We start from the raw sequence: 23,885 nt of genomic DNA, 5'->3' as shown, positions 1-23,885 counted from the left end.
CGTGGTAATTAACGTGAATTGAAAGAGAAGTGTACAGTATATGTGTGCATTATTTACAAAGTAAGCCAACATCGTTTTTCCAACTTTTACTGCTTCGTCATTCGTGATAAGTTCGTGTGAAATACAATGTAACTGTTGTACACTATCTGATGGAAGAATATCAGACTGGGTGGATTGCATGAACGGGAAAGGTGTGTGAACTCCCAATCAATACTTGGCGTGGATAAAAAACAACAACACGTTAGGCAAGTAAATATCTATGACAAAGCTTAAGGACCCAAACACGTAAAACATGTGTGGTCTTAGTTTAGCGAACAAGCCCGGATAGAAGACAGCCATGGCGACAGGAGGAGTGTACTCACGACATTTCCCCAGCCAGTCACAGAACAATCCTGCCTCGCAGTGGGCAAGGTTGTCACCGCTGCAGTCTCCGTGCATTCTGATTGCTGGATGGGCAAACATGACCCTATTTTAATCGTAAGAAAAACTGGACAGAACGACAACACTGGCCGAACAATGTAAGTGTAGGTTATCCTTCGCCGGGTCACACTTTGGAATACACAGTCTGGATGATGTATGTCGTGTACGACCCATACTTTCCAAAGAAAGATTGAACTTAAAGGTAGGGTCGGACACGACCCACGCCATCCGAATAGGGATCAATTCTTTCCGCCTCTTTGCAGAGGATTGGTCGTAAATCTGATTAGGTTAACACCGAACAATTCCATATTCCATACGACCTACAACATCCGGACTGTCAAATGATGTCATTGTTAATTTGTTTGTTTACGAAGTCCATTATGGTTTTGTAGGACTTGAAAGGAGGATTCCAGTACTTATGACCCCCCCCCCCTCCCCCCCCCCCCCCTGTCATTTCCCAGTTCTGTGTTCTGCGGTCGTTTTGACTGATTTGACAAGTTGAGAAAACCAATGACATTTTTATTTTTGTGAAGCAACTGAATATGAAAAGAAAAGAAAGCGTGCAGAAGTATGTTTGGGTCCTGCCAGACTTTATGACCAACGATTTCTCCCTTGGAAGAAAATGAAGATGTCTGCTTTTCGTCTGCTTTGAAGGTAGGGAGATTTTACAGCGCACACGGTAAATTGCAAGTCGTAATGGACAAGAATGTTGTTATTCTTCTTTCTTCGAAGTGCCGTAGATTTGTTCTTGGCCATACTTTCGAGCTGTGCATTGTTATATTATGGGAAAAATACGTTTGAACGCCAATTCTCAAAGACATTTTGATCATTTTCTCCGGAACTGCAACATCAATTTGCCATAACAAAAAATTCTGGCTCAATATGCGTAGTGTCACATTTTTTAAATGGATTTGGAAGAATTGCTCATTATTTACACAACACTCCGGCCCTGTTCTTTTTTTCGTCACACCACAAACCGTTATTTGTGTTGGGCGACGCAGCATTAATACATATTCAAATCAATCTCTTTCCCACCACCATCACTAGCCTGACATACTCAACATCCACCAACTCATCTTTCTAAAAAGAGATTTTTTTTCTTAACAAGAATTATAATTACTCATTTTCTTTCCCAAATTGAGTTTTGGCTAAAATATTTATGTATACTCAGACACTTGAGTGACACATGATGTTATCACCAATAGTCTAGCCAAGACTGTGACCAAATCAAACAATGACATCATAGCTTAATGACGTGAAGACTTATATCCTTGATAGCTCAGTGGACATTTTCTGTGATGAAAATCTGTTTCAGCAAATATGTTCATGCAGGGACTCTGCTGATTACCAACACCTGCAATTTCGTGAAATTTGGAGGCTATTGCTCCCAAAAAAACTGAAAAAAACTCAATGTAAAGCTTTTGCAAACATGACCCCGCTGTGACGGGGGTCAACCAACCTAAGGTCATATCGGTAGATTATCAAACGCTTGAAGTGTTCAAAGTGTCAAAGCTCTAGCTTCAAAAACGCCTGAGATAACGTGATTGTTATTATGAATCGAACATGACCCCATGTGACCCCAAAACTTGACGAGGGTCATTCAAACTTACGTCAAGTTGGAAGATGATCAAACCCTAGAAGTGTGTAAAGTATCACAGCTCTAGCTTCAAAAACATCCGAGATAACCTCAACGTTAAGTTTTGTTGAAACGAACATGACCCCGCTGTGACCCCCAAATTTGACGAAGGTCAACCAAACGGAGGTCACTTTGTGAGATCATCAAACCCTAAAAGTATGCACAGTTTCAGAGGTCTAGTTTAAAAACGTCCGAGATAACCTCAACGTTGAGGTTTTGGTCCACGGCCGGCAGGCCGGCCGGACACCCTCCATACAGACGGACACATATGAATCCTAATACTCAACAATGACTCAGGTGAGACAAACATTCATCGATAGACATGCAGGTTATATGGTGTTTGAGAATCGCATAAAGTCTCAATCCAAAACTCCGAATAGTTTTCGAGCTACAGACACTCTTGTGAGGTTGACAGTCGTCCACGACCCAGGAAACACGGTGAATGCTAAAGACGTAATTTATCTGGAACAGCTATCATACACACAAGAATCCATTGTGTTTCATTCAATTGTGTCTGGATGTGCAGGGCAGGCAACCTGCCATGCCACAAAATACTTAGTCAGTCTCCAGGAATGTTTGTAAAAAGTTGCTGTTCTCTTCAGCATACCCTAAACAAGAAAAGCAAATGCTTACACGACTCGCCTTCGACCCCCCCCCCCTTTTATTTTAAGACCACCCAATAGAAGGCTTCCTCCCCAAGGACTCACAACATTGATCGTCCCTGTCACAGATGGCCTCCGGACCACAGTTCTTCTTCAGCTCTCCCCGACACGTCTCCCCCAGCTCGAGACCTGCAGCAACACACAGCCATTCTTTACTGCATCTGTGAGTGGTATGAGATCTATAGCAACACACAGCCATTCTTTACTGTATCTGTGAGTGGTATGAGATCTATAGCAACACACAGCCATTCTTTACTGTATATGTGGGGGGCCATGAGATCTATAGCAACACGGCCATTCTTTACTGCATCTGTGAGGGGCCATGATATCTGCAGCACCACACATCCATTCTTTACTGTATCTGTGAGGGGCCATAAGATCTATAGCAACACACAGCCATTCTTTACTGTATCTGTGAGGGGTCATGAGATCTATAGCAACACACAGCCATTCTTTACTGTATCTGTGAGGGGCCATGAGATCTATAGTAAGACACGGCCATTCTTTACTGCATCTGTGAGGGGCCATGATATCTGCAGCACCACACATCCATTCGTCACTGTATGTGTCAGGGGCCATGAGATCTATAGCAACACAGCCATTCTTCACTGTATGTGTCAGGGGCCATGAGATCTATAGCAACACACAACCATTCTTTACTGTATCTGTGAGGGGCCATGAGATCTATAGCAACACAGCCATTCTTCACTGTATGTGTCAGGGGCCATGAGATCTATAGCAACACACAACCATTCTTTACTGTATCTGTGAGGGGCCATGAGATCTATAGCAACACACAGCCATTCTTCACTGCATCTGTGGGGGGCCATGAAATCTATAGCAACACACAGCCATTCTTTACTGTATGTGTCAGGGGCATTGATATCTATGGCAACACACAGCCATTCTTTACTGCATCTGTGAGGGGCCATGAAATCTATAGCAACACACAGCCATTCTTCACTGTATGTGTCAGGGGCATTGATATCTATGGCAACACACAGCCATTCTTTACTGCATCTGTGAGGGGCCATGAAATCTATAGCAACACACAGCCATTCTTCACTGTATGTGTCAGGGGCATTGATATCTATGGCAACACACAGCCATTCTTTACTGTATCTGTGAGGGGCCATGAGATCTATGGCAACACACAACCATTCTTTACTGTATCTGTGAGTGGCCACGCGATCTATGAGAACAAACTGCCAGTATGGAGCATCAAAGCTTATTTTTTGCATGCTTCTGAGCAAATGCGCATGTGTCTGGAATATTAGATTAAGTGTTATAAGTTGTCGGGTGGGTAGATTTTAATATCAAATCTGTGTGCAAGCAAAACTATGAAACATGAACACAGAAGGCATCGAACATTTTTAAGGAAAAACTTTTACTTTGTTAATTTGCTTCATCCGTTTGTTTTCGTCCAAATACGGATTGTTGTCTTAAGAGGGGTGTTCACTTACTGCACTTCTTGAGGCTGTCGCAGTAGGCACCATTCCGACACTCCTCATCGCGTTCACATGTTTCACCCATACGTTTTGCTGCACACATGTGTACAACAACGGTAACGAAAAAAAGTTGACAAGCTACATCACACACAAATTATCTTTACGGCCAATAACATCGTAATTCAACTCATCATACCAAGTTGGTTTTACTTTGTTTAAGTTTTATTCAATAAAGTGTGTTGGTATTAAAGGCATATGTACGCGCTCCCGTGTTTACAAAGTGTAGTTTGCCCATAATCGATGTCAAACGCACCATAAGACCATGTAATGACGATATGTCGCCATGCGCGGACCATATACATGCATTACAGCTTGTTTTAGAGTCTCAAAAACTTTGGATGTAAACAAAGACGCGGAGTTATTTCCCTTGCGTCAACGCTACCTCTGTTGGCAAATCTATAAATAGGACGATCCAGATCAAAATGAAAATTAACATATCTCAACATTGAAGGGGTCCTAGACCACAATATTTTGCAGGGAACTTAATTTAGCATGTCTCCAGCTGTTGGTAAAGCAATTAGCGTGTATAGTCATCGAGTACATATGGCTTTAACTGACATTGTAAACTTGGCCAACAAACAATTGCAACAGATTTCAAACCAAAATTAAAACATTAATACCCGTTTCATGTCATTAACACTTTATGTGCCAGTTAAGGCCGTTCAGTTAACCTTCAGGATCACCTTTTGGATTAAATATTTCTTTTACAGGGATCACGTGACCGCCGCTCAAGTAAGGGTACCCTCAAAATCGACCAGACAAAAACGGAAGGGTCGAATGAAAAATCGACAACAAAATCACAGAAGGCAAAAAGTTGCAACTGTGACATACGAAAAGAAAGTCAAACCAATTATCTACCCTGAACAGACTGTTTTGGTTTGCTATCTTGCGTATTTCGTATGCTATGCTATTCCTACTGATGCAGATGTCGATCGCTAGAGCGGTAAAACAAAAAAAGGGACTGTATGCGTCATGTTTTAGGGGTATCATGACAAAAAAGGCTGCAGTTTATCAATGACTGGGTGGATTGCTTTTAAACTATTAGAATATTTTACCAAAATACTAGAAATACTTCGTGCGAAATTATGAATCGTTACAGGTATTTATTAAAATGTAATGCAATTTTTCGAAAGAAGATTTTAAACTCGTCATAGGCTTGTTCCCTTGGGTCCCCAAAAATGTATGACTGTGCATGTCTTTAGATAAACAAGAAGGGCAAAGCCCATACGACTCACATGCTTGACCTAAACCTAGCAATGACATCATACACTAAGAACTGCTTTACACATTTTTCCTACCAAAATACATGTGACCTTGACCCAAGGTCAAGGTCATCCAAGGTCATGCAACACAAAGCTGTTAATTCAAGACATAGGAAGTACAATGGTGCTTATTGGCTCTTTCTACCATGAGATATGGTCACTTTTAGTGGTTCACTACCTTATTTTGGTCACATTTCATAAGGGTCAAAGTGACCTTGACCTTGATCATATGTGACCAAATGTGTCTCATGATGAAAGCATAACATGTGCCCCACATAATTTTTAAGTTTGAAACAGTTATCTTCCATAGTTCAGGGTCAAGGTCACTTCAAAATATGTATACAATCCAACTTTGAAGAGCTCCTGTGACCTTGACCTTGAAGCAAGGTAAACCAAACTGGTATCAAAAGATGGGGCTTGCTTTGCCCTATATATCATATATAGGTGAGGTATTCAATCTCAAAAACTTCAGAGAAAATGTGAAAAATGTGAAAAATAGCTGTTTTTTAGACAACATTTATGGCCCCTGCGACCTTGACCTTGAAGCAAGGTCAAGATGCTATGTATGTTTTTTGGGGCCTTGTCATCATACACCATCTTGCCAAATTTGGTACTGATAGACTGAATAGTGTCCAAGAAATATCCAACGTTAAAGTTTTCCGGACGGACGGACGGACGACTCGGGTGAGTACATAGACTCACTTTTGCTTCGCATGTGAGTCAATAACTGATATACACACTGCGAACGTTGGATGTGCGTTTAAGCACTGACGCAAATTTGCTAGGCCTATAAACATACTTGATATTTAAGCAATGATTCTATGGCCACAGCGATGCCCAGCCAAGCGTGACCGTAGCATGTCTTATAAGAGACACGCAGCGATAACATCTGACAGCGCGAACGTTCAAATTTGTTTGCATGAGTAGCAAATTAACGCTAGTGGCTACACGCAAATGAAACGTACACATAATCTATATCAATCAGTTATCTGTACGTGATCCCTGTTAAAGAAATATCTAATCCAAAAGGTGATCCTGAAGGTTAAGTGAACAGCCTTAACCTTCACCGGATCAAGTGTTGGACTACACAGTCCGGATGATACGACCCACACTTTCCAAAGAAGGATTCAACGTAATAAGTATGGGTCGTACACGACCCACGCCATCCGAATAGGGATAAACATTTTGCCGCCTCTTTGCATAGTATGAGTCGTACACGACCCACGCCATCCGAATAAGGATAAACAACGTAACATTCCTTACGTAATTCCATATGGGTCGTCCACGACCCACATCATCCGGACTGTGTAGTTCAAAATACGTCCTAGTTTATTTGTTTGTTTACACAGATAATCTTTCAAAAAATGGGCGATGGAAAGGTCGTATGGTGATTAGAGATTACATGAAGCCTCAATTAAAAACTCCAAAAAGTTTCAGAGATAAAGTCGATTTTGTGAGGCTCTGGGTCGTCCACGACCCACGAAGTACGGTGAAGGTTAACTGGCATATAACGTTTTAATGAAATGACACGGAATTCGGATATTAATGCTTTAATTTGGGTTTAAAATCTGTTGCAATAATCTTTTGGCCAAGTTTACGATCGAGAGAAATATCATTGTATCGGGGTATCTGTGATATGATTTGAAATTCACCAAACCGAATTTTTAAATATAATCTTCTGTTTCTTGCGGCATCAATATTTATGCGAAGAAATGTTGTGAGAATGAATAATGTTGTTTGTAATACCTGTCTACTGTTTAACGGTTAGAGTTTGTAAAGTACAAAACAGTACAGGATATGAAAACAGATGTATCATGTTGTGAAGGATTTTGGAGGTGAAAGTTCAATTTAAAAATTGATGAACGGTTTTCAATAGTTGCCTTTCAATCAACACAAGAAACAAGATAGAGAGTACCTTACAAGAATGCACAAAATGTATCTGACCAACATTGTCTTGTGTAAAATAAAAGAAATTAACAGAAACCAATAAGTGACGAAAGTCAACAATACTCCGGTAATATTGGGTGGTCATTCAACCCCATAGAGGTGTGTGAGGTCTCACCTGGCGAAGGGACTTCCAGGCAGACATTAAGGAGATACAGACCCGCTTATACCCGAGAAAGCGTGATATACCAAAGACAAGAAGTAGAGTGAGCATGCCACCCTGTATGTCAGTTCCTCAAGTGGTTGTCCGCCCGAATCTCGTCTGGAGTCGTCTACACTGCTTTAACGAATTAAATGGTGTTGCAACAAAAAATCTATTGCACACATACAAACAACCCCAATTTATTTGCTGGAAGATAGTTGTTCATTTTGATAAAATCATGTGCAATTAACCCTATGAAACACTCAAATTACCTTTTCAGGCAAAGCAAGTAAAACAGGATTGGGTTTGGGCAGATTGGATAACCTCATGAAATCAGTTTTTGCTGCACTCAAAAGTTTGCAAGGCATACCATGAGACGACAGCAATCAGATCCAGTTACTAACAACTCTCTACAAGTCAAGTCACAAGTTTCTGACCGGCAACCGTCGAGATATAAATAACTAAGGCCCGGCAGACAACTCTGCATGCAGAGAAGCTACTACGGAAGGGGGACTACTGCGTTATCGTGTCACACTTGATTACAGAAAAGACTGTTTAATGCACAGTTTTTTGTTCTGACAACAGAGCCTGATTTATCCTGTAATGTGGAGACAGACCTTTAGCGCGGTCCTCTACACATATGACTTACTGCAGCTAAAGTCTCTCTGCTTGGTCTCGTAGCTGGCAGAACATTCACATTTCTGCTGCCCGGCGTCGCACACAGCGCTTGGGTCCACACACTTGTTCGCGTCGGAACACTTTCCCCCCACCCTGCCAACCTTGGGATCTGAAACAAATAAACAGCTAGGTACAGTGATAGCCCTCATTCTAGACGACAGAGGTAACCCCCCTCCCTCCACTGCTAACATCGTCACTGAGAGCTGTGGTCTTGTCACCAAGTGTTGAAAAAGTGTCCTAAATGACCTGCATAGACTCAAACGCTTGACAAAATGCTTCGTCGTTCTTTGTTATTTAGTGAAAATTCACATTGAATAAGGCAACATGTGGCAAACCACTGGGTTAAAAACAATTCTCTATTGTTTTACGTTAAAAGAGAGAATACTACATGGCTTGCGGCTGTGTCGTACCAGATTTACACGAGTTTTTGGTTTTTTTAAATATTAAACTGCGGACGAAAGCGAGCTGTTCACCATTTGAAAAAGCAACGAGTGTAAATCTGGTACGAATCAGCAAGCCATGTAGTATTCTGTTTATCCTACATACTGTACTAACGTGTATTTCACCGAAAATATCCTGCAGTCGAGGCAGCTAAATTGAAGACGTTTGTTTTGGAAGCTTGATCTCTTCTAAAGCCTCGTGCAATCTATTACGTCAAAGCAAAGAAACGTCACTCTGAAAATGTGGCGTGTCGTGTTAGTTCTAAATAATCATCGAGGGTAATTATAGCGAGCGCAATTATTTTTTCTATAATGACGTTTGTCTCGTTGTCTTTGGCATCATAAGCAGTGGAAAAACAGGTCCCTGCCAGACTTGCTTGACACGACCTCATTTGCATGATATACACACGTGTGATTTGAACGATTATTATCTCACGAGTGTCTCTCTCACGTATGTGTTTGTTCAATATGCCAAAGGGTGATACTAGGGGTTTGTTCGCTCGTTTCTCTTAATTATTTTTCTTGTGTTTAGACTCTCTTCAGTAAATTACTCGCTGACTACTGATGTATCAGGGGATTCAAAAAACGTATCGCGCGATAAATGTAAAAATAAGATAAAGATCCCAAATGTACAGCGAAAGTCTCAGGGCTTTGGAACATGAATACACGTACGCAAAAAAACAAAAACAAAATAGCGCCGTAACTGCACGGCAGCTCGCTTTCCCAAGTGAGAAAGCATACCAAATTTCCATGAGGGTAACCTCACAGGACGATGTGATAGCAATACCAATGTGGGAAGGCACCCACCGCAACCTTGCCCTTGTGCTAATGGCGTGGCGACCTGGTCAGAGCACGTGCAGCGTTGTGTGTTGTGAGGGCAGACTGACCCCGCCTCGCACTCGTCGTCCACACTGCACGCCTTGTTCACCGGGATCTCTGTTTCACAGCAAGACAAACAGACAGACAGACAGACACAGGAAGTAAATTAGAAGGGTTACACATAAAAAGCACACTCAAAGATGATTGCACGCTGGCAAAGTGTAAATTACTAATAACAGTCACACTTGAACAACAAACTTGAACAACACACTTATGATTACTGTAATGCCTGTCTTACACTGTGCCGAATATGCTTGCGAATATGAACATGTTGTATTCGGCAATAAAGAGATTTCTTTTTCTTCTTCTTCGTTCATGGGCTTAGACTCCCACGTTCACTCATGTTTTTAGCACGAGTGGATTTTTACGTGTATGGCCGTTTTTACCCCGCCATTCAGGCAGCATACGCCGATTTCGGGAGAGGCATGCTGTGTATTTTCGTGTTTCTATAACCCACCGAACTCTGACATGGATTACAGGATCTTTTCCGTGCGCACTAACTTGGTCTTGTGCTTTCGTGTACACACGAAGGGGGTTAAGTCACTAGCAGGTCTGCAAATAAGTTGACCTGGGAGTCCGTCGGCAATAAAGAGACGAATGGACAGGAACAAATATTGGAAATTCGAAGCCTTACGAATCCTTGCGAATGTCTTACGAATGTTGCGAATGCCCTTGCGATTGTTGTGAGTGCTTTCAAAACACTTTACCATAAAGCGGATACGCAATCGAGTGCTATAATTTAAGCTCTTGCGATCGCGTCTTTTCGTCATTTTGTTCTCCAGCAAACAGACAGTACACCCCATTTCAGACATTCGCAAGGATTCGTAAGGCTTCACATTTTCAATATTTTTCCTGTCCATTCGTATCTTTTTTTGCCGGATACAATATTTTCAGAATCGCAAGGATATTCGGCACAGTGTAAAACGACAGGCATTATGCCAAGACCTAACGAATGGTTGCGAATGCCTTGCGAGCGTTGCGAATGCCTTGCGAGCGCGACGAATACATTGCGATGATTACGAATGGCTTGCGAAAAAGTGAAGAATATGCCTTCCTTGCGAATATTAGGAGCATGTTGCTAATGTTTACAACAATAGACGAATGGTGGCGAATGGTTAAGAACATTTACGAATGTCTTGCGACCATGTCCCGATCATTACGATTTATTGGCGATTTCTTTTCGCAAGGGCAATTCGGCACAGTTTAAGAGAGGTGTATTGTGTAAAGAACTAACTGATACGGTCAAGACTAAGTCTTTTATTCTTAATAGCTCAGTTGATATTATCAGTGGTGAACATTTCTTCCAGCAAACATTTTCATGGTGGGACTCTGAAATTTGACGAAAACAAGCCACATTTTGGTCATGTCTGCAGATTATCAACACTTACAATTGTGTGAAATTTGTAAATAACAAATAACAACACTGAGAACAGATTGCAATGTGGTAAAATGTGAACAACTCACTACAAACACCAGCCATGTTACACCTAACAAGTAACAACACTGTGAGAACAGATTGCAATGTGGTACAATGTGAACAACTCACTACAAACACCAGCCATGTTACACCTAACAAGTAACAACAGTGAGACAGATTGCAATGTGGTACAATGTGAACAACTCACTACAAACACCAGCCATGTTACACCTAACAAGTAACAACAGTGAGACAGATTGCAATGTGGTACAATGTGAACAACTCACTACAAACAACAGCCATGTTACACCTAACAAGTAACAACACTGTGAGAACAGATTGCAATGTGGTACAATGTGAACAACTCACTACAAACAACAGCCATGTTACACCTAACAAGTAACAACAGTGAGACAGATTGCAATGTGGTACAATGTGAACAACTCACTACAAACAACAGCCATGTTACACCTAACAAGTAACAACACTGTGAGAACAGATTGCAATGTGGTACAATGTGAACACCTCACTACAAACAACAGCCATGTTACACCTAACAAGTAACAACACTGAGAACAGATTGCAATGTGGTACAATGTGAACAACTCACTACAAACACCAGCCATGTTACACCTAACAAGTAACAACACTGTGAGAACAGATTGCAATGTGGTACAATGTGAACAACTCACTACAAACAACAGCCATGTTACACCTAACAAGTAACAACACTGTGAGAACAGATTGCAATGTGGTACAATGTGAACAACTCACTACAAACAACAGCCATGTTACACCTAACAAGTAACAAAACTGAGAACAGATTACAATGTGGTAAAATGTGAACAACTCACTACAAACACCAGCCATGTTACACCTAACAAGTAACAACACTGAGAACAGATTGCAATGTGGTACAATGTGAACAACTCACTACAAACAACAGCCATGTTACACCTAACAAGTAACAACACTGAGAACAGATTGCAATGTGGTACAATGTGAACAACTCACTACAAACAACAGCCATGTTACACCTAACAAGTAACAACAGTGAGACAGATTGCAATGTGGTACAATGTGAACAACTCACTACAAACAACAGCCATGTTACACCTAACAAGTAACAACACTGAGAACAGATTGCAATGTGGTACAATGTGAACAACTCACTACAAACAACAGCCATGTTACACCTAACAAGTAACAACACTGAGAATAGATTGCAATGTGGTACAATGTGAACAACTCACTACAAACACCAGCCATGTTACACCTAACAAGTAACAACACTGTGAGAACAGATTGCAATGTGGTACAATGTGAACAACTCACTACAAACAACAGCCATGTTACACCTAACAAGTAACAACACTGTGAGAACAGATTGCAATGTGGTACAATGTGAACAACTCACTACAAACAACAGCCATGTTACACCTAACAAGTAACAACACTGTGAGAACAGATTGCAATGTGGTACAATGTGAACAACTCACTACAAACAACAGCCATGTTACACCTAACAAGTAACAACAGTGAGACAGATTGCAATGTGGTACAATGTGAACAACTCACTACAAAGGCCAGTCGAGTCACACTTGGTTCCCAGCTCACACATGTCCGGCATGGTCAAACAGTTCACGTCAAACGCCACGCCTGAAGAGTTCTCTACAATTTAATGGTGTACTTACGTCGCGCAAGGCGATACTATCTGGGATAATTTGAACTACACCTTTTCGGTCATGCCAGACAGTCAGAAAAAACGCAGGAAAAAAGGAAATATAGCTTCCTGTTTCCCTGCACGCAGGAAGCAAAACAATCTTTACCGATATTTAAATGAACACTTTACATACCGACACCAAATGTAACGCTGTGCTCGTGACAGTTTCTGCGAGCAGCAGCCAGCAACTAACGGAATGGACGGCAGAATGTCTCAAGTTAACTCTCCTAGAATTGATAGACTAGCTGCGAGCAGCTCGTCAAATAATCGGAGGTAAATGTAATCATATGCAAAGGATACAGGTTTGCATAATTGCAGTAATGTTCTGGGGTCTTCCAAATCCCGACACAACAGCAACAGATTGAGTCAATTGGGTACCCCGAGCCTACGCTAACAATGCTATTTTCTCAACCAGGTCAGGACATATTCCCTCAACTTCATTTTTGCCGGTGAATATACTTAGCAGGAGCAGGAATCATTTTGGTCACTGAGCATAACGATTTCTGTTTCTCTCTCTCTGTGACTCTGTCTCTGACTCCCACGCTCTCTTGCTCTCTCCCCATTTTCTCCCCCTCTGTCTCTATATCGCTCAATTTCTGTCCCTCTCTCACTGCCTCCTTCTTTCTCTATGGATCTGTCTGTCTGTCTGTCTGTCTGTCTGTCTGTCTGTCTGTCTGTCTGTCTGTCTGTCTGTCTGTCTGTCTCTCTCTCTCTCTCTCTCTCTCTCTCTCTCTCTCTCCTTCTAAGTCTACACTACTCACGGCAGAACTCGTCCTTGTCACACACAGAGCCACGCGCGCAGTGCAGTGACTTTCTTCCTTCACAAGTTTCCCCTACTTCTACAGCTGGTCACACAACACAAAGATAAACACAAGAAATGTTGGGGGGAAAAATGTAAGTGACGAGGCTCTTAAAATGCGAAGCACGCATACTGAAGCAATAAACTCGATGCAATCATAACAGCTTAAACTCTGTCAGCGTGCAGAAGACAATAGGGAAAGACCAGCAATTATATAATAAAAGAGGAAGAGAGGACAGGACCAATGACACAGGAAGAGAGGACAGGACAAATGACACAGGAAGAGAGGACAGGACCAATGACACAGGAAGAGAGGACAGGACCAATGACACAGGAAGAGAGGACAGGACCAATGACACAGGAAGAGAGGACAGGACCAATGACACAGGAAGAGAAGACAGGACCAATGACACAGGAAGAGAAGACAGGACCAAGGACACAGGAAGAGAGGACAGGACCAATGACACAGGAAGAGAGGACAGGACCAATGACACAGGAAGAGAGGACAGGAGCAATAACACAGGAAGAGAAGACAGGACCAATGACACAGGAAGAGAGGACAGGACCAATAACACAGGAAGAGAAGACAGGACCAATGACACAGGAAGAGAAGACAGGACCAATGACACAGGAAGAGAGGACAGGACAAATGACACAGGAAGAGAGGACAGGACCAATGACACAGGAAGAGAGGACAGGACCAATGACACAGGAAGAGAAGACAGGACCAAGGACACAGGAAGAGAAGACAGGACCAAGGACACAGGAAGAGAGGACAGGACCAATGACACAGGAAGAGAGGACAGGACAAATGACACAGGAAGAGAGGACAGGACCAATGACACAGGAAGAGAGGACAGGACCAATGACACAGGAAGAGAGGACAGGACCAATGACACAGGAAGAGAGGACAGGACAAATGACACAGGAAGAGAGGACTGACACAGGAAGAGAGGACAGGACCAATGACACAGGAAGAGAGGACAGGACCAATGACACAGGAAGATAGGACAGGACCAATGACACAGGAAGAGAGGACAGGACCAATGACACAGGAAGAGAGGACAGGACCAATGACACACGAAGAGAGGACAGGATAAATGACAACGGAAGAGAGGACAGGACCAATGACACAGGAAGAGAGGACAGGACCAATGACACAGGAAGAGAGGACAGGACCAATGACACAGGAAGAGAGGCATGGCACAGGAAGAGAGGACAGGACAAATGACACAGGAAAAGAGGACAGGACCAATGACACAGGAAGAGAGGACAGGACCAATGACACAGGAAGAGAGGACAGGACCAATGACACAGGAAGAGAGGACAGGACCAATGACACAGGAAGAGAGGACAAGGTCAATGACACAGGAAGAGAGGACAGGACCAATGACACAGGAAGAGAGGACAGGACCAATGACACAGGAAGAGAGGACAGGACCAATGACACGGGAAGAGAGGACAGGACCAATGACACAGGAAGAGAGGACAGGACCAATGACACAGGAAGAGAGGGAAGGACAAATGACACGGGAAGAGAGGACAGGACCAATGACACAGGAAGAGAGGACAGGACCAATGACACAGGAAGAGAGGACAGGACCAATGACACAGGAAGAGAGGACAGGACCAATGACACAGGAAGAGAGGACAGGACCAATGACACAGGAAGAGAGGACAGGACCAATGACACAGGAAGAGAGGACAGGACCAATGACACAGGAAGAGAGGACAGGACAAATGACACAGGAAGAGAGGACAGGACCAATGACACAGGAAGAGAGGACAGGACCAATGACACAGGAAGAGAGGACTGACACAGGAAGAGAGGACAGGACCAATGACACAGGAAGAGAGGACTGACACAGGAAGAGAGGACAGGACAAATGACACAGGAAGAGAGGACAGGACAAATGACACAGGAAGAGAGGACAGGACCAATGACACAGGAAGAGAGGACAGGACCAATGACACAGGAAGATAGGACAGGACCAATGACACAGGAAGAGAGGACTGACACAGGAAGAGAGGACAGGACAAATGACACAGGAAGAGAGGACAGGACCAATGACACAGGAAGAGAGGACTGACACAGGAAGAGAGGACAGGACCAATGACACAGGAAGAGAGGACTGACACAGGAAGAGAGGACAGGACAAATGACACAGGAAGAGAGGACAGGACCAATGACACAGGAAGAGAAGACAGGACCAATGACACACGAAGAGAGGACAGGACAAATTACACAGGAAGAGAGGACAGGACCAATGACACACGAAGAGAGAACTGACACAGGAAGAGAGGACAGGAGCAATGACACAGGAAGAGCAATGACACAGGAAGAGAGGACAGGACCAATGACACAGGAAGATAGGACAGGACAAATGACACAGGAAGAGAGGACAGGACAAATGACACAGGAAGAGAAGAAAGGACAAATGACACAGGAAGAGAGGAATGACACATGAAGAGAGGACAGGACCAATGACACAGGGAGATAGGACAGGACAAATAACACAGGAAGAGAGGACATGAAATGACACAGGAAGAGAGGACAGGACCAATGACACAGGAAGAGAGGACAGGACCAATGACACAGGAAGAGAGGACAGGACCAATGACACAGGAAGAGAGGACAGGACCAATGACACAGGAAGAGAGGACTGACACAGGAAGAGAGGACAGGACCAATGACACAGGAAGAGAGGACAGGACCAATGACACAGGAAGATAGGACAGGACCAATGACACACGAAGAGAGGACATGACCAATGACACAGAAAGAGAGGACAGGATAAATGACAACGGAAGCGAGGACAGGACAAAGGTCAAACAAAGGGCACAGGAAGATAAAGGCCACTTTGATACAGGCAGTTAAAGGCAGGACAAGGAATAGGACAGGAGAACAGCAGAGAAGGGTACAGAAAGACATGATATGGCACACATTACAATAAGAGAACGCCAAGCAAACAACAAAAGAGGAGGGTACAAAAGCTGTGTACTTACCGCAGAAGCCCCCATTTTCACACACGAAGCCTGCGACACATGGGAAACTGGTATTGCAGCTTGCACCGGCTCCCAAGCCTTGTAAGAAATGGGGACAAATTGCGTGACAAAGTGTCTGAATATTGAGTAAATCCCAGTGATTTTATCAACTCCATGTCTTGCTCGGATCATTAACACAAGCTTTTTGCATAGTCTTTAAGGCCACAGATGGCACGACATTATGATCCAAAAATGTTGTTTGTGTTCTCAGCAATTTTAGGTACTTTGAACACCATAGAATCATTTCGAGAAGTAATTTTGTCATCTTCAATCTCTTCCTTGCAATAGAGCGATCATTTTGAATATGTATTATCTAAAGCCCCAGTCTGTCTTTAATGGTTTACACAACGATTAAAATATTTTTACGGAAAAAGCAGTTCTAACCTGATGGAACACAGTTGCAATAGCATTTAACAGCATTGAATGACACAGTTCGTTTGAATGGCTATCTAGCTTGCGTAAACCACACACCAGATTTCGTGGTTTATTTTACCCCTGAGCCATCGTGGACCAAAGTCACACACTTTCCTTTTTTTCACAATTTGTCGTCAGTTTGTGATTTCAATGCGACTCGCTGTATCTGTAACAGCACGTTATTGTGTACCTCTGAATCTAAAATGCAACAAACGTCTGCGAGTCACACGAACTTTTCTGCGGCGGTTGGCTTCAACGAAGCTAGTGATATGTAGAAAATGCGTCTGCTTGTGGAAACACGACCTTGCTTGACGTGCTTCCGGGCTACCTTTTTTCAAACTTTTAAAACTTCGATTTGTACTGACCTTGTCTTGATGAAAAAAAAATCTTTTATGATTTAAGAATGTTTGTGTTTCAAGCTGTAAATATTTATCATTTAGATTTAAAAAGTTAGTTCTAGCGCCAAAACGAGGCGTCCGATTGTGGTATTAGACAGTCCGGGTAGCCATGCAAAAATACATTCTTTGAAAAATGCACGCTCTTTATGGAGGGCACCTAGGATGTTCTCAAGCGGTGAGTGTTTAAACAAAAGGGTGTTTGTACTGTGTGGAAAAGCCTGGCAGTGTCTGTGACCAGAAACTGATGGTTTACGAGAAGCTGAGTGTGCCTTTAACATTTGACACGGCTTTGAACACTTGTAACGCAGTTTTCTCAGAATCGTTTTTTGAACACAAGCACAGTAAATGGGAACTATCGGTATTAATCTTCGAGACTTTTTATACATATAAACTAATTGATCTGTTACTGGATCTAGGGGCCTGTTTAGAGTGAAATAAAACACACTTCAAAGTTCTATCTTTGTATTCTGGAAGATGAATGTGTCCTCATAACCACATGTTTAACCATCATAAAAAGTTGCACAATACGTCATCCGTGCCATCTCTGCCCTTAACGAATGTCCCTTAAACTTTGCAAGGTTCAATTCTTCAAAAATTTTCACAAAATGGCTCCTTAGATATCACATCTTGACAATAACAAGTTAAACTGCCACAGGGCTACCATCCTTAGAGCAGCGCAAGAACATCAAAGTCTTGACGCAGGCAGCAAGGTTTAAGAGACTCAAGGACCATCCAATGCACTCCAGGATGAGCAAACCAACAAGGGGAAGACTCAAACGTTTAAATTTCATCCAACAGAGCGGAATCCTGGAAAGAAGAGACCCAGAACTCTTGGACCACATGTTCCAACACATCCCCAGATCCTAAACCTCCCCACCCTGGACAGATCCAGCTTCCCAAACATCCGACAACAAATCCTAGGAATCCAAAACAAAGGCTCCCAGTCAGACCAGGAGAGGAAATCACTCACTCTACAGTTTCTTCACTAAGTCTATCCCAAGGGGCGGTGGACCCATGTCTACACAGATGGATCTGCCACCGATGCAACCAGAGATAGAGGGGGAGGAGTGCGTATTGGATACAGAGAAGAAGAAGCTGCTCACTCAGTAACAACAGGAAGATCCTCAACAAACTACAAAGCAGAAGCGCTTTTCACCCTTTCGCTGCCAATCAAAACTTCCTGACTGCCAGGGAATATTGGAGTTCGGGGTGTAATAATTCACAAAAAATTCTAGCTCCAAACTGGCAGTAGGTAGAAAAGTAAAACCTATGTTATTTTTAAAAGAAATTCAACCAAGAATCTGTTTTTAGTATCTAATCATGGAAATAATGCACAAGTGCAGGACGGGTATACCCGTCCTAAGGCAGTGAAGGGGTTAAGAAAGCTGCAAGAGAACTCCACATCAATCTGGCAAGAAACTCACAAGAAAATCGTCATCTTCACTGATGCCCTATCAGTACTCCAAGCCCTAGAGAAAAAGGACAAGGAACTGAATGAACTTGCGTTGGCCCTCTCAACTCTGAGCTCAAAGGCTGACGTCAGGCTACAACGGGTCCCTGTCCACTGTGGAGTCCGCGGAAACGAAACAGCGGACAGACTTGCAAAGGAAGGAGGTCTCTTTAGAACAGCCAAACAAACGGGTCTCCCACCAAAATGAAAGGACCATCATCAAGACCATTTCAATAAAAAACAAATGGCAGAAAGAGCACCCCAGACACAGCAAGGCCCACATCTTCTATAGCATGAAGAGGAACAGGTCAGCCTCTTCAGATTACGAACGGGACACAACAGAATGCATGCACATCTGTTCAACAAACTGAAGATATGACAGTCAGAGATGTGTACCTGCAACACTGCACCGATGATAACGGCACACCTTCTACAAGAACGCCCGCTGCAGGAAGTAAAACAAGTCGCGTAAGGCGAAATTGCTACATTTAGTAAAGCTGTTGAACTCACAGAATGAAACTGAACGCATTGCATTTTTTTATTTTAAAGGACCCCAACAGGCTTTTGTGGGTGTCAAAAACGCGTTCATTTGCGTTTTGGTGTGACTTAGGTTAACCAGACATATGCATGCCGTAGGAAATTGTTTTCTCACCTTCCCTCACAGGGTTTAGTTTACTTCGGAATCGTTTTGGGCCATAATCCGACGAATTTCGTGGCTGAAGCGAAGCGTTTTCGCGTTCCGATCTGGCGGCCATTGTATCGCGAACGTCCGCGAGAATACGGAAATGGAGAATTCTGGGTAAAAATTCTGATGACGTCATAAGCAGTATTAATGGCAGAAGCAACTTTAGTTGCTGAACCTTACAGTTTTGAGCCTGGGGGTAAAAATCAAGGGTCTGCGCGCCCCGTGATTTGTAATTTTTTGTACAAATCACGTTAATGCTCCCGATATTTTCTTGTCATCTCCAAAGTCAAGGCACAAAAACAAAATCCCTTGACTTGGGGTAGCGCAACTGTTGATGTTTAGAATTTTTTTTTTTCATTACTAAATTGTCCCGTCGCTGGGAAATTCGGGTCACTTCCTCCCAGTGGAAAGCTAGCAGCAACAGAGTCGCGCTACCCCAAAGTCAAGGGATCTATGGGATTTTTTTTTTCCTTTCCTTTATTGTCCCATCGCTGGGAAATTCGGGTCGCTTCCTCCCAGTGGAAAGCTAGCAGCAACAGAGTCGCGCTACCCCAAAGTCAAAAAATCATTTCTTTATTGTCCCATCACATTCCACAACTTGGACACATACCACAACTTCGACACATTACCACGTCTTGGACACATACCACAACTTGGACACATACCACAACTTGGACACATACCACAACTTCGACACATTACCACGTCTTGGACACATACCACATCTTGGACACATACCACAACTTGGACACATACCACATCTTGGACACATACCACAACTTTGACACAGACCACATCTTAGACACATTACCACATCTTGGACACATACCACAACTTGGACACATACCACATCTTGGACACATACCACAACTTGGACACATTCCACATCTTGGACACATTCCACATCTTGGACACATTCCACAACTTGGACACATTCCACAACTTGGACCACAAGCGCGACTCTGTTGCTGCTAGCTTTTCACTGGGAGGAAGCGATCCGAATTCGCCAGCAATATATGACAATAAAGAAATGAAAAAAGAAAGAAAAACAAATCTAATGGATCCCTTGACTTTGGGGTAGCGCGACTCTGTTGCTGCTAGCTTTTCACTGGGAGGAAGCGATCCGAATTTCCCAGCGATGGGACAATAGGCTGAATAGAGAAATGTTGGGTGTTTTTTTTACATTTTTACAAATCGCGGTTTTTGGTTCGACGTAATTTGTAAAATATTTTTACAAATCACAGGTTAATAGCTCAGTTGGAGGTTTAATTGGTGTTAGTGTGTAAACATACAGGCTGGGGAAGTGGCTTAGGAGCGAGCAGATAGCTGTACCGTATCAGCGTCTGTTGCTGGAGATCGTTCTTACTGCGGCGTCCGAGTTGAGACGGAAGTGTCCCATCTATCTGGGTTGATAATCGGGGATTAATTAGTCAGTTTTGAGGCACAAAGTTTACGAGGAACAAGAAGAGCAAACGCTCGATCGAGTCACTTTCGCAGTTCTGAATATTATATGAGGCATCAGATGGACAGGAAGAAATTGCTATTCACAACACAATGAGTCACGTTCACATAAAATTTGAGCCCGGTCACTTTTATAGTTTCCGAGAAAAGCCCAACGTTAAGTTGTGTGTTGCCGAACAGAAAAGGCTAGTTATCTCCCTTGTTTTTCTGATAACGTTCGTAAAAGGCTACAGATGTAAATACTTTGATGTAAAGAATAATCCTACAAAGTTTCAATCACATCCGATGAACTTTGTCAAAGATATAAAATGTCTAATTTTTCCTTTGACGCTGACCTGTGACCTTGAAAAAGGTCAAAGGTCAACGAAACCATCGTTAAAGTGTAGAGGTCATTGGAGGTCACGACTAAACAAAATATGAGCCCGATCGCTTTGATAGCTCAGACTAACACTGACCGATTACATAGAGTCACTTTTTCTCAAGTGACTCAAAAACCATTCTCTCTCAAGGGTGGAAGTCAAATGTCTGCCAGACTCAGCAAATAGATTAGGCAGCCCATGATCACTGTTGAGATTGTAGTTGAAGTTCTATCGGATTTGTTGTTAGTTATGTTGTTGAAGACGTATATGTTCTCGAATTTGAGTTGATGTTGTCGTCGTCGTAGATGAAATCAAGGTTGTTACATGTCAAATCAATACTGTTTATTAGTATAAAGCTGTTGTTGGTGGTGTTGTTGACATTGTAGTTGTTCTTGGTTTTTGAGTTGTTGCCAGTGTTGTTGTCGTCGTTGTAGTTGTTGTAGTTGTTGCCCAAAGTTGTACTGTGTTGTGGTTGTTGTTGTTTTTGTTATTGTTGATACAGTTTCGGTGGTTTCTCAACAATGCTGTTGTGGTTGTTGTTGTTGAGGTTGTTGTTGTTATTGTTGATGTAGTTTCGCTGGTTTCTCAACAATGGTGTTGTTGTTGTTGTTATTGTTGATGTAGTTTCGCTGGTTTCTCAACACTAGTGTTGTTGTTGTTGTTGTTGTTGTTGTGGTTGTTGTTGTTTTGTTGTTGTTGTTGTTGTTGTTGTCGTTTATTTGTTTTTGGGTCCAGCCGATTCATTTTCACAGCCCATTCCTGCTTGAGCCCTGAGTCGGATGGAAACAAATGAAAACTCAAGCCTGAGTCCTTTTTTTGCAACTCCGAACATACGGCAGCAGCACACTCTCTCGGCATGATGTCGGGAGTACGCGCGCATCCACGGCTGTGCTGCAAAGACGCAGACCGAGCGTCGCTACTTTCGCTTCCGATTCCTGTAAGTGACGTCACAGCCAACGGCTTGCCGCCGCGGGGATTTTGAAGTCTCGCGTAGCAGACGAATTTGGCCGCTTTTTGAGCATGCATTTTGTGTAAAATTAGACTGATGCAACACAAAACCTGTGATTTACTGTTCGGTTTTTGCATCTTTAGATGCTTACCTATATCATTAAATCAACCCCAACTGCTTTATCTGACCTTAAAAAGAGCCTGTTGGGGTCCTTTAATACAAGACAGCTTCGTCAATCCCCGCGAGAAGGAAATCGCACACTTTTCACGTGCAAAACGAAGTGAAATTGACGAGCCAGGATAGTCCGGTAGCGTCTTGCGCTAAGCATAAAAGCGCGCTTTTCTATATTCTTTTTTTTTTTTTAACTTTCTGAGCTTGTTTCGAATACAACATATCATATCTATATGTTTTTGAAATCAGAAAATGATAAAGAACAAGATGAAATCTGTTTTGGGTCGATTTCTCAAATTGTATTCGTAGCACTAATTAACCTATTTCCGTTAATTGTGATCACATGTTAAGAGTAAACATGACATATGTATATATTTTTAAATTCAGAATTTGATGAAGAATACGATGCAATTAATTTCGATTATAATGACAACTTTAATGAGCAAACTAATTGACTAATTTTTAAGCTGCAGAGCTGAAATTCAGTCGAAGACTGCTTGACCAAACTTTAAATCAATTTGATTAAAAATTCAGGGCGTGACAGTGCGGCCTCAACTTTCACAAAAAGCCCGATATGACGTCATTAAAGACATTTATCGAAAAAAAGAGAAAAAAACGTCTGGGGATATTATACCCACAAACTCTCATGTGAAATTTCATGCAGATCGGTCCAGTACTGTTTTCTGAACCGCTCTACACACACACACACACACACACACACACACACACACACACACACACACACACATGCACACACACACATACACCACCACCTTCGTCTGGATTCCCCGTCTATGTTAAAACATTTAGTCAAAAACTTGACTAAATGTAAAAAGCACAGCTTGGCCGGATGAAGGAACAGCTGTTTGGCGACCTGGCGGACCTACAGAAAACAGCGATATTCGTGCGTGACACAGGAGTGGATGTCTAGAAGGAGCGAACGAGAAGAAGAAGAAAGAAGAAGAAAGAAAAGTTAGACGAGTGGCTAATGGCATGTAAATAAGAGTTTATAATGCGTAACAAAAGAAATACCACAGGTAAAGTTGTGTCGATTGACGGCGTTTCCCGTTCCGCACTGACAGGTACGGAGAATGGAGTTACAGATGGACGAGGGGTCCTTGCATGACTTCTGTCCAGTGGGATCATGTTCTGTGACGTGACATGTGCTTCCTATTTTGCCGCTCGGAGGATCTGCACACACAGTGACCTCAGTTTTTACAGAGCATGGCGGTGTCAATGGGTAGGTATAACCAACTGTTTTTTTCAAATTCTTCATGCATTGATTTGTTTTAATCTGCACTCTAAAACAATCTTTTTGAAGTTGACATTCATTCAAATAAAGTGGAATTATGGCCGCTGTGTATTTTTTTCGATTTTTTTTAAAAACAGAGGTAGTGCACCACGAAAACAGTGTTTGTCCAAAACAGGGAAAACCACCTTTTT

General features: G+C 42.6%; 1 protein-coding gene across 1 annotated transcript in view; it reads right to left on the bottom strand.

Moving 5' to 3' along the window:
* LOC138970599 (uncharacterized) overlaps nucleotides 1-23,885 on the bottom strand; it is a 142,719-nt gene that overhangs the window by 15,365 nt on the left and 103,469 nt on the right. The window contains exons 24-32 of the mRNA XM_070343064.1: nucleotides 23,475-23,633; nucleotides 16,517-16,594; nucleotides 13,473-13,556; nucleotides 12,567-12,647; nucleotides 9,500-9,628; nucleotides 8,224-8,361; nucleotides 4,182-4,259; nucleotides 2,764-2,847; nucleotides 363-446 (exon numbers count right to left, since the gene is read on the bottom strand). Of these exons, the coding sequence (XP_070199165.1) occupies nucleotides 363-446; nucleotides 2,764-2,847; nucleotides 4,182-4,259; nucleotides 8,224-8,361; nucleotides 9,500-9,628; nucleotides 12,567-12,647; nucleotides 13,473-13,556; nucleotides 16,517-16,594; nucleotides 23,475-23,633 (915 nt within the window). The remainder of the gene's footprint in view (nucleotides 1-362; nucleotides 447-2,763; nucleotides 2,848-4,181; nucleotides 4,260-8,223; nucleotides 8,362-9,499; nucleotides 9,629-12,566; nucleotides 12,648-13,472; nucleotides 13,557-16,516; nucleotides 16,595-23,474; nucleotides 23,634-23,885) is intronic.

The sequence above is a fragment of the Littorina saxatilis genome, linkage group LG7 (genome assembly GCF_037325665.1).
Source record: "Littorina saxatilis isolate snail1 linkage group LG7, US_GU_Lsax_2.0, whole genome shotgun sequence".
Classification (NCBI taxonomy): Eukaryota; Metazoa; Mollusca; class Gastropoda; order Littorinimorpha; family Littorinidae; genus Littorina; species Littorina saxatilis.
This window is presented reverse-complemented; position numbering and strand designations above follow the sequence as displayed.